Source organism: Rhinichthys klamathensis, unplaced genomic scaffold (assembly GCF_029890125.1).
Source record: "Rhinichthys klamathensis goyatoka isolate OS25496 unplaced genomic scaffold, OSU_Roscu_1.1 h1tg000015l_1, whole genome shotgun sequence".
Lineage (NCBI taxonomy): Eukaryota > Metazoa > Chordata > Actinopteri > Cypriniformes > Leuciscidae > Rhinichthys > Rhinichthys klamathensis.
This window is the reverse complement of record NW_026606567.1, coordinates 2,548,548-2,560,749: the sequence shown is the minus strand read 5'-3', so window position 1 is coordinate 2,560,749 and position 12,202 is coordinate 2,548,548. Positions and strand designations below refer to the sequence as shown.

The following is a 12,202-nucleotide window of genomic DNA, read 5'->3' as shown; positions in this document are numbered from 1 at the left end:
TCTCAAATTGTTAATGTTAACACCGTCAGCATTGCGTGACTTCATGTAATGTCCTTCCGATATGTATCCTTGTTTCCGCATGGGTCCGGTTGCAGTCTCTTTTTTCTGTAGCCACTCCGAAGTCCGAACGAAGTCTTTTGCATTTTACAACGGGTGAATCTCTAGTTGTCACTGATGATTGTCGTTTCAACCTTTCTGGATCCGCCATCAAATTGATAAGTTTAATATCAAGTGCTGTGAGAAAAGGCTATAAATCTCCACCTCCAACATCCTCACACGCAATACAGCTTATACTAGCCGAGACTCCTTCTTTATGTGTTGTGACGTAATGACGCAAAGACATGCTCGAATCTCCCGCGGAAATCCACCAGTACCACTGGAATTAAAAACATTATTACAAGCTTACGGTTTTGAATCGAGCTAAGGCAACCAGATAGTTTTAAAACACTGACTGGTTATGTATTTTCTCATATATGTATTTTGGATCATTTTTAACCCCAAAAAAGCTATGGACTGCAGCTTTAATGTTTAAAGGATCCCGTCGGCATGTTGAATCGGTGTTGGGCAGTAGGTGAGAAAGAGACTCTGATTGGCTGTTCTGCTTAGAAGAATCGAGAAAGTGGCGAAAGCAGGCAAACAGTCAAAGTCAAGATGGAACACAGAAAGCTCTTCCAATTTAACATCATCTTATCGGAGCTTTCTAATACACAAATATTTTCATAATGACATTGCCATATGGAATGAGGAAAGTGAAGACCAACTGATCAACATTAATTAAATTCAAAACGGTAAGGAAGTGCTTTTCTTGTACTGTATATCTGCAGTCCTAGGCTGAATCTGAAATCGCCTCCTAAACCCTCATTCACTATTCCCTATATGTTAGTCCACTAATACTGTTCACTGGAAGGAGTGAATGAAAACGAGTGAGCGCATTCGGACAGCATGAACATTCACCGGTTGTACATTTGTAATTGCGGTGCAATGTTGGATTGAAGAAGTGCACTCAATAACGTCCACTATGGTTTCGGACACCACTACAAATGGCTGTCCCCTCAAATAACGTCCTATTTAAGGTTATAGGGGGCGATTTCGGATTCAGCCTTCGTTTCGCTTTCTTTGTATGACCGTTGAATCCAGACTACTGCCACCTGCTGGTATGGAGAGTTTCTCTCACGCAGGCACAGATGCACTGGTATAGGCTGTTGGATGTAGAGTTTGCGGTGTGTTCAAGGACAAGCCTTTGGCCAAGATGCTGGCAACAACAAAGTCACTACTGATTCTTTGATGTTGGTTTGATGTCACAAGATATGACATCAATTAAATATGGACTGAACGAGTATTCTATTCTTAGCGGATGGCTCTCTCTCAGTCTGCTTGCATTTAATTTTTAGATCAGCTCAACTATACTTGTGTTTACTGGTCTAATTATGGGGAACTATTGTTACCCTTTTGCTCTCATGTGCACACTACTATAACAAAACAAAAATAGTACATCGGCCTGCATTGACCGTCACTACTCTATTGTGTTCTACTGCTCCAAAACGACTTTTTGGGGGTTTGTGTTAAGTGTTTTTAAATGTCTTTCTTCTACAGCCTATAGTTACTTAACCCTTATGTTGTGTTCGGGTCATTTTAACCTGAGAAGATTTTATTTTTCCCGAAAATGCTAGTTAATCTCATTACATTGGACTAAGGACTTACTGACTTTGCTCACACAGAGTATAACTACCCCAAAAGTTTGGGATAATTCTTGTATTTTGGGGGGATTTGGGCATTGTCACACATGTGATGTTCCCTGTCAAAAATGACCGGCTTACAAAAAATTGCTTATAAATCGCTCATTATGCTATATTATCACTAAATATTGGATTCAATCTTTTTGTCAACTTGTTTTCTTTCTATTAGGACCGGTTCTGTGTTTATTTAACTACGTTTATTTAAATGAAACTGACTGACTGTTGGCCTCTTTGATCTTATTGGTCAAAAATGGCCATCCATTGAAAATGAATGGGGAATATGGAAAGTAAGAGAAACATTTAGTGTTTAGAAGCATTTTCATCATATTCATGTTCACATATGTGTGCTTGCAAAGATAAAGGCCTTAGACCTGTGCATGCTGGATACATGCACACTTGCGCTACAACACACACACACACACACAAATTAACTTTATCCTCAGGCCTATGATCAACCAGATATATATATATATATTTTGTAGGCCGGTAAACCAGGAACACAAAAAGTGTTACTTTGGTCCATTTTGTACAAATTAAAGGCATTTCAAAACAAACTTCCTAGTTAACTATTAAAGAACATTAGTGTGATAAACAGTACAAATGTTTCCATATGTTGATGAATATTGACAAAATAATCCAAAAATCATGCTTTTTTCACTCAAAAACGGAGGTGTAATCTCAGATCAATGAGACCTACGATCTATCAGTTCCAAAAATAAATACAAAACCGGTCCTAATTGAAAGAAAACAAGTTTGAATCCAATATTCGGTGATAATATAGCATAACAAGCAATTTTTTAAAGGCCGGCCATTTTTGACCACCTTTGTTACAGGGTTTTAAACACAGCGTGGGGGTTAAACTGAAGAAGCGTGTGACTTCTGTATAGGACGGGAAGCTGTGGCTGTGAGCTGATGCACAGGAGAGAGGAAGGTGTGAATTGGTGGGCCAGTTGCGTGGCCATGAAAATGCACGAGCTTGTGTAGGCTTTTGTACCACGTCTTTTACCAAATCCCATTATAGATTCCACTTCCAACCTACTCAGACCCAAACGGAATATGTCAGTCTGACGGACAAAAAAAATCAGCTTTTTACCGTTGATGATTTTTAAAAAAAACTCATTTTGAAACCAAATTAGATTTAAACGTTGCACGTTTTTCTTCGCCACTTGCAGATTTTGCTTTAACCATCCCTTGAGACAGCATTACAGGTTTGCATGCAGATTCTGAGAGTGGTCTGACAGTTTTTTGGCTCACATGCATCGACCGCCCACCTGTAGGCTTTTATGAGTGATGGTTATCTCTCGCTCTGACAGTGGGACTCGCACTCATTGTGTTGCACTGGGTCTAGTTGCACTTCTCTGGATGTGCAGTTGTGATCTGTAACGTGGCCAGAGACGGTGTGCACATGGCTACAGGTAAAATTTCGTATCCTTCGGTGTTTGTGGTGGACAGCCCCACGAGACCCCCTCCGCTGCCGCCCAAACCTGGCTATAGACAGCGGCAGAAGCGGATCCAGACGCTGCTGGTGATCCTGGTCATTCTGGCTCTGTGTGGAATGACCATTGAGGCTTGCTTCATCTACCGGCTGTACTCAACCAAAGAACAGCCTGTAAGTACCATCCAGTCCAACCACAACTTATCATTCTGGTTGATCAGTAACATTAAGTTACCTGAAACAACAAAATTAAAATGATATAGAACTCAAATTAAAATTTGCAACTACGGTACATGTTGACTAACTCTCATTAGAGTATTAGTAGACTGTTTATAGGGTTCAGGTTAGTAGAATAAGTTGACATGTAGTTGTAACACTTATAGTCAGTAGAATGTCTGTTGAGGAGCATCAAAATAAAGTGTTAGCAGATATTAAGTCTACTAATACTCTAATGAAAGTTAGTTGACATGTAGTTACAAAGTTAGTTAGTAGAATGTCTAAAGTGGACTATTGAAATAAAGTGTTAACGAACATATTGTCATGCTGATAATACAACGATGAAACAATACAAAATAGAAGTGTTTTCAGCCATATGTACATTAATATACACTGCGTAGATTGCGATGTTTCTGTCAGGCTCCTCCCTTTACATGAAGTTTGCAGAAATGTAGCTGGACAGACCTGGCGTTGCTCAAACCACATAGCTTGCTGTGGTTACCTGACCTAACATGTGACCTGATTTCTTATCTGATGTAGCAGTGTGACACAAATTAAGTTAACTAGAGGAAATAATATGTTTGAATGGCAAGTCTTGTAAATCATTGATAACTAAGTTCAAGTAACCACTCACATTTTTCAGTTTACACAGCAGTTCTTGATAACGTAAACCTATACATCACTGTTTATATCCACATTATTTATTATTATACACAACCTTACAACCGAGCTAACATTATATAGTTGCTTTTTTTAAAAAATAAAGTCATAAGCTCTCAAGAAATGTTGGGAAGTCAGTTCAGGCGGTTTGATTTATATGCTAATTGACATTATTTAAATAAAGTTGTAAAAACTAAAAAGTTGTATAGCTATAGTGTAAAATGTGTTCCAGTAAGTCGCGATTAAGCGGAAGTGGCGACCGATCTTTTCTTCCGTATAGTCATACATCCGGGAGAATAAAACCTGTATTGCGGCGAATTGCTTTGGTTGTTGATTGGATTTTGAAATGTGGAAGTTGCTCTCAAAAGTGGAGGCTTACAGGGACCGAGTTTAAGCACTAAATGATTTCACTGGAAGATCAGTTATGACATAAATAAAAATGGGGTCAATTTTTTTCCCCAGTGAAAATATGATGAATCATTCACAAGAAGATCTATAACATGAATTTATGAAACAGATAGGGTGAAGTTTCATTTCATGCCGACTTAATACTAAAATCCTGATTTTGTTTGTGCCAAATAAATACCCACTATTGAATACAAATGTTAAAAGTAGTTAAATATGAAGCATTATATCCTCATAGCACACATAGGCTACTTCTATTTGATGTGCGTTTTCATCTGGAAGATGTATTTTTTAGATCTGCAATACGTCTCTAAGATGTTTTTTGTCAGATATTATATAGACATTTAGAAGATGTATTGAAGATGTTTATGATTTAGAATGTATGTAAAACTGCTTATCAGATGTTCCCTTACGAAAAAGTTTATTCAAGTGTGCTATTAGTATACTTCTTTTAAAAAAAAAGAAAAAAAAAAGTACTTTCAGTCTACTTTTTATGTACTTCTCAGAAATATATACTTAAAATTGCACTTAAGTATACTTGACTTACATAGACAGAAAAGTCTAAGTGGATTTGTACTCGATCTTTTGATCGAGATATATTTAAGTAGTTAAGTATTCTAAGTATACTTGGCTTGTAGTTGTGTTTATTCTTTTGATTGGGTAGCCTATTTTCACATAGTTTTACATACTGTCTTAAAATCTTACATTGTTTAAAAATATTGATTTATAAAGAAAACTACTAAACTTGTAGTTTACTGAAAGTACATTAAAGTGTACTTTTATAACTAAAACTAAAAGTTGTGAACTAGTTGTGCACTCAATGTTTACTGTTACACTTATAGTACACATAAAAGTATTTTATATAACAAAAAGTGGGCCAATTTAATCCTAATCAGTATTGAAATGGTACACTTACAAGTTTACTAGTACATTGATATTATACTTAAAACATTACTTAAGTATACTTAATAAAATAAACTTGAAGTATACTTTTTTTGTAAGAGTTTGTACACAACAGATATTTTCCAGATGAAAACAAGACATACGTGTGCTATCTGGGTCAGAAAATGTAGAGGTGATGCGTACTATGAACTGTTATTTTAAGTTATTTTACAATAAATAAAGTGCTATGAAGACACAATATGCCGCAGAAGCAACAGAATACATGATGCATTATTGTAATGTTTTTCTGAGGTCTTTTCACCCACGGCATTTAAAAAATCATAGACTCAAAGTGAATTTATAAATGTATTATTCTCCTTTCAGACCACTCCAAATGAACCTCAGACTGCCATGAGAAAACAAGGTAAAGATCACTTAACTGTATAGTCACAAGTTTACTTTGATGCTTTACATTGTTTTGCATTTTTTAAATTCTAGTTAAATATGGCATATGAAGAATATCAGATTGCACTTAAATCTATGGTAAACTTATGCTTTTTTTTATAGAGAAAGAAGATGTCGCACTCGGCAAACACAAACATCTTGGAGAAATGAAGCCGTCAAAACCAATGGCACAACTGACAAGTAATATCACAGCTGTTATTATTATTATTATTTTAAACGTTAGGCGTTATTTCGACGTTTATTTGGCACTATTGACAATCAACACTACCAATCCAATGTCTATATGAATATTTCCAAGTAATCAGAACTGAAGTAACACAAATAAAAGCAAATTGCACACGTATGTCGCACACTTGTTAGCTAGATTTACTTTTCCTTAAGAATCATGAGAAATATAAATTCAGTCAAGTGCTGAAACATTTGAGTGCTAATGTTCATGACGCTCATGCTGTCCTCTCCCATGTAGCTGGTAATTCAACTGTTAATGGAGTCGTGCTGTGGAATGAGCATCAGGAATCCATCCTCCACCAAGTCAAACTCAAGCCAGCTGAGGGGAAACTCGTCATGGAGAAAGAGGGATATTATTCCGTCTACTCTAAGATCCACTTCCGGGAGGATAAAATCACATGCACCCACTCTGTACTGCGGACTACAGATCGATATGGGGCTGAGATTCTGCTTCTCCAGTCCTCTAGGTTTCATCTTAAACTCCAGAGGCCGGGAATCATAGACAACAGCTTCCTCAGCGGCATGTTTCATCTCTACAAAGGAGATGCTGTCTTTGTCAGGGTGAAAAATTGTTCACTTGTGTTGTCCAATGCTGCTGAGATCTACTTTGGTGTGTTCATGGTTTAGATTAAATCTGGAGTCTGACTTTTACCAAACAATCTCAGAGGGAAAAAAGCTTTCACTGGGGCAGTTCCCTTTCAAAAGGTACTGGTAGAGGGAAATACATTAGGTGTTACTTTATGAAAAGGTACCGTCCCAGTGACAGCTTTTGAACTGGTGTTTCTAAGTGTATGATAAATCTGTAGAAGTTGAATAAGTGCACCACTAGATTTGGATGGAAAATATTTATTTTTATATTTATTTTTCCTTTAAAAGTGTACAAAGTAGTTGTTCCACCTGAAAACAAGCTAGACACACCAAATTAATGAATTATGAAAGGACATGTGACGGGTCATATCAAAAGGAATCAAACTCATCTTTTGAGATTGTATGATCAATATACAGAATAGATGCTATTATTTCTATAAATATTTTATATGTATATATATAATTTTTTTAAATACATAAAAATGACTAACACGTTTTAAAGCCTGCAATGTTTCTGCGTGTAGCACCTTCCGCTCTGCACATCTGTTAGAAAAGATCGGCAGAAATATATATTTTAAAATATCTCTGATCATTTCAGTTTGATCTTTATAGTTTGTGAGGCACATTTAGCATAAATTGTTTTCGGAATTTTTGAGTGGCACACACCTTTTTCCATGAGAATGCTCCTTAAAGAATATTTGTACCAGATTTCATGATAGCATCACCATTTGAAAAAAAGATGAAAGGATTCAAGAGAAATGGCGGCCATTTTCAAAAATGGTGGCCATCTTGAATTTTTGATTTTTTTCCAAAAAAACATGTATTTTCACAAAATGTTATGCCTATCACTGCATTTGACATAAATAGCAGCCATCTTGAAAAAATGGCCGCCATGATTTTTGGGTGGCCAACGCCTTTTTCCCAAAAAGTGACCCTTAGAGAGAATCTGTGCCAAATTTCATGCTTGTATACCAATTTGAACGATTCTCTTGAAATATGCCATTTATCTTCTGCACTATTTATAGCCCGTCTCATATTATGCATAATAAGAGGCACATGTTTCATGTTTTTGGATGTATCCACCGTGGATATAATTTATTTCTCTACGTGCATCAGCTGCACAAAACTTTATTTCAAGTACGTTAACTGAACGTTTGTTTGTTTTGAATGGATTTTCTGCTCGAAATAAAGTTATGCCAAACCTAAGTCTGCTTTAAGTCATCCTTACACATTGTTGTATAACACGCGGCGGATGATGCGTCATTTAATGCTGCGGTTTGACCTTTCCTGCTCATCTATACAGTAACACTTTCATTTGTGATTCTTGCTTTACCTGCAAATTTATTTTTAAATTCATGATGCAAAGTTTTTCTGACTCATCTTATCCTCCAACATAGGTGCGGAGAGATGTGAGTCATTTGTCTTTTGAGATGCCTGTTGTTCACATGTGTCAGATGACATCAGGGGTGCCACTGCAATTCGAGGTTTGGAGAAACGCTTGGTTCGTTGTCCATTGCTCACGCATATGCGCTTATCGTTTGAATCAGGTCCCTTTATTTGATCTTATTCTAAGAAGCTTTTCTTTGTGAACGCCCACGCTTCTGTGTATTCTTAGCAGAGCTTGTAAACTGCAGAGGAAATGGGGGTGGGGAACGCCAGCCGCCGCAAACACAGGTAACGGCTGTTTCGCTGACTCAGATCTGTCTGTCTTTAGACTGAAGCTTTTCTAATGAGCTCGGTGGAATATTCCAACCAACACAGCAGCAGATGCACATTTAGACAAAGTGAATCGGTAGGCCCAACCTTTCATGACATTATCACTTTCAGAAAAGACTTTGGTGGTTTCATGCAGTTAATGCATGAGTTTGATGATGATGTCAGGCACAGGCCTTAAGTGTACTGATTTTGAATGGGAAGGTCTTTGTGTGTGTGTTTATCCTCAGACTTCTCATGCGTTGGTGTGTGCGTGTGTGTGTATGTGTTGAGTATATGATCCAGTGTATGTTCACATTAGCATATTTAGTCTTTCTCCTGTTTTGGTGGGGTGAAACTGAAAGTTATTTTGCTGGATTTCCCTGCCCTTTCAATTTCCACTTTATAGTATCAGAAAAGCGTGTGAAGAGTGTGTCTCCACGTAGACTGAAGATTCAGATTAGAAGTGTTGCTGATTTTCAGGGCTAGTATGAAAATGCTTTTTTTGCTCATGAAAAACACATAGATTACTCATGTGGAAATCAAATTTAAAAGCATAGTTCACCTAAAAATGAAAATTCTGTCATCATTTACTCACCCCAATGTTGTTCCGAACCTATATGAAGTTCTTTCTTGTGTGGAACATAAAAGAAGATATTTTGAAGAATGTCGATAACCAAACAGTTGATGAGCCCCATTGACTTCCATTATATATTTTTTCCCTACTATGCAAGTCAATGGGGCTCATCAACTGTTTGGTTTCCCATATTCTTCAAAATATCTTATTTTATGTTCAGCAGAAGAAATAAACTCATACAGGTTTGGAACAACTTGAGGGTGAGTAAATAATGACAGAATTTTCTTTTTTGGGCGAACCATCCCTTAAAATTCCATATCACGTTACAAATGTTTTTCACCACTGTTTTACCAAACAACAGCTGAATCTCTTAAAGGAGAACTCCGGCGCAAAATGAACCTTTGGTCTAATAAAACATTGGTACCTTGTCAACCGTTCTCTGAGATTCGTTTTCATGATAATCGAATGTAAAGAGTTTTATCTCTTAAAAACTGTTTAGCGTAAACACTAGTAATGGGGGCATTTAGTAAGTAAAAAGAAATCGCTAGTTAATACCACTAACAAGGCTCAAAATAGCCCCACACGAACACAGTAACATAATGAGGGTCCCTACATGCAAAACGAAGCATTGAGAACTTTGTAAGTGTACAGACCGTTTAATAAGAAGATATTTTTTAAAGACAGTCCACTTCGTGTATACAGACAGGAGCCATCTTTGGAAAACAGTCTCGACTAGTCAAACCACGAACGACGTGCTAAGTGAGCTGAACTGTATGAAGTTCAGTGAACTTCTGAACTGTATGAATGGCGTTCGTGGTTTGATTAGTCGAGTCTGTTTTCCAAATATGGCTCCTATCTGTATACACGAAGTGGACTGTCTTTATCTTTATCTTCTTATTAAACGGTCTGTACACTTACCAAGTTCTCAATTCGTTTTGCATGTAGGGACCCTCATTATGTTACTGTGTTCGTGTGGGGCTATTTTAATCCTTGTTAGTGGTATAAACTAGCGATTTATTTTTACTTATTATATGCCCCCATTACTAGCGTTATACGCTAAACAGTTTTTAGAGATAAAACACTTTACAATCGATTATCATGAAAACAAATCTCAGAGAACGGTTGACAAGGTACCAATGTTTTATTAGACCAAAGGTTCATTTTGCGCCGGAGTTCTCCTTTAAGGCAATAGATCATCTCTGGATCTTCCAACATCCCCATCATAAATGCATTTCATATGACTCGTGTATTCCAAGTACTGTACTATGATAGCTTAGTGTAAAACAGAACAAAATTAAAGTCTTTACTCACAGATGATTCACCGCAGCACTCAAATGTCATCGATTGCATTCAGATTCAAATACAGGACCAATAAACATGACATGCCAGGTTTGCAGAAACGGTGGTGAATGATGTAATCTCAGGTGGACACCGACCGCGATCACATGACTCTTTTCAATGGCGCAATGGAGGAAGAAGGCTCAACCCAATGTTTTACTGACCTTTAATTATGTTGCGGAAAGCAAATGCTTACGTATTATCAGTTTGTTTTCGTCCAATACAAATCAAGCTGCTTTACTTCCTTTTTGGCCTAAGCTCTTCTAGATCAGTACGTCTACTTTGGGTTGTTTCGCCAAGTGTATAGTGTAAATGCCGATATCGGATATGGGTCACTTTTAAAAGATGTAAGCTGGTCATCAAAATAATTCAGATATAGTCAACAAATTGAAATTAGGCACCAAGACCTTGCAGTGTAAAAGTGGCCTTTTGTGTTTCACTGATACATACCTGTCCTGCATTATAGGTTTGATACAACAATATCAACAGCATTTACAGTTAATAATAAATTAAAGTCCCCGTGAACCGGATGTGGCAAACAACTTTTCTACAGTGTTGTGACGTATTTCCGAGAGAAACGGAATAAATGAGGCAAACTAGTGGGCGTGGCTTTTTTCCAACTAGCACCTGATTGGATCTAGAAAAGTAGGTGTTGTCATTCAGCCTGTCTACTGTCAGTTGGAGGGGCGTGGTTACGGATGTTAAGCAGACACCCAAACGTCAAACCTACGTCATCAGGGAAGGTCCTCCAATGCAAAGGGGAGGGGAAATTTCAGATTTTGATTAAAGATTACGAAGCCAAAAAAAAGTTTTTGTGTGGATTGACTTGCATGGATGAATTGTTCACCACAAAACGATCAATTTAGGCAAACAAAGTAAGTATGGTCAATTTTGAATTCATGGGGACTTTAAACTATACTTTACCTCAAAAAAGCTACATTTAAAATTTCCATGAAAACAGAAGTTGCCATTGTCTTTTCTTCCCTATTGTGACGTATAGGCCTATCCGATTGAAACGGCTTCTGGAATGAGAAAAAAATGTAGGGCGGGACTTGATTTTGTCCATTTGGAATTGATTGGATGGCTGTGATTTGCTATTGGTGGATCTCATGTGAGTGACAGGTTGCCCCGCCCTCGTGCCAGTAAATACATCAACAGAGAAGAGGTGTTGCTCCAAGAAGAAGGGGAAGTTATTTTGATTAAAGATTAAGCACATGAATTAAAAAAAAAATGTGCAAGGATGAATTAACTATGATAAATATTCCATACAAAATGTCATTTTTATTTATTTAATGGTGACATAAACACAATAAGTTGAAATAACTTAATTTGGGTAAGAAAATAATTTCTCATTTCTCAGTCATTTTATCAAGGACTTAAAAAAATGCACAGCACAACACTGGGACTGAAGTCCAACATATCACAGTGTTAAAATCAGTAAGTAAAACAGCGCCACCTGCTGCTGTAATATGGGAGCTCAAGTGACAGAGCCTCTTCACCCCTATTGTCATGATCTGACAGACATGCATTGTTGTGTGTTATTGTCTGAGAGAGAGAGCAGCGACTGATGAGACTGTTCAAATAAAGGCAAATGAAATGAGTGATATTTTCCTACACCACCGATCAAAACAAGAGAAGCAAGAACATCAGATTAGCATTTTTCAATTTCATTTTCAGCGACACAGGGTGAGAAGGGAAAGAGATCTCAAGAAAATAAAGATCGTGAGAAGTGAGAAGAAGCTGATGAATGACTTCACTGAAAATGAGATTCCCCTCAGCAACAGAAGCGAGTGCAGTGGAAATGCTTCTGCATTATCTCCCTCTTCCTGTGGAGGAGGTGGAGAGCGGATCATTTCGACGAGAGTGGGCTGTAAAATTAGCATTATGGACCTTTTGGTGGCTAATATGACCGTGATTGCCCTTTTCCGGATGTGCACCAGTATCGCTTTGTGTGCAGAATTATTATTTTTGCGTAGGACC

The 12,202-nt window shown here is 37.4% G+C and overlaps 1 protein-coding gene across 2 annotated transcripts; it reads left to right on the top strand.

The window, feature by feature from the left end:
* The first annotated feature begins 2,844 nt into the window (after positions 1-2,844).
* tnfsf14 (TNF superfamily member 14) lies at positions 2,845-6,696 on the top strand. 2 transcript variants are annotated; one of them, XM_056232828.1, is made up of 4 exons: positions 2,845-3,345; positions 5,719-5,758; positions 5,902-5,979; positions 6,266-6,696. In XM_056232828.1, the coding sequence occupies exons 1-4, from the start codon at positions 3,142-3,144 to the stop codon at positions 6,652-6,654; spliced, it is 711 nt and encodes a 236-aa protein (XP_056088803.1). In that variant the 5' UTR covers positions 2,845-3,141; the 3' UTR covers positions 6,655-6,696. The 2 variants fall into 2 exon arrangements, with proteins under 2 accessions (XP_056088803.1, XP_056088811.1); XM_056232836.1 differs by having other exon boundaries at positions 2,846-3,345; positions 5,719-5,773; positions 5,920-5,979.
* Positions 6,697-12,202: the final 5,506 nt, after the last annotated feature.

Bases quoted from the DNA above. Each gene is read 5' to 3' on its own strand.
- tnfsf14 (XM_056232828.1), top strand. From the start codon at position 3,142: ATGGCTACAGGTAAAATTTCGTATCCTTCGGTGTTTGTGGTGGACAGC. The intron at 5,759-5,901 runs GTAAAGATCACT...TTTTTTTTATAG, and splicing joins GACTGCCATGAGAAAACAAG to AGAAAGAAGATGTCGCACTC. The intron at 5,980-6,265 runs GTAATATCACAG...TCTCCCATGTAG, and splicing joins ACCAATGGCACAACTGACAA to CTGGTAATTCAACTGTTAAT.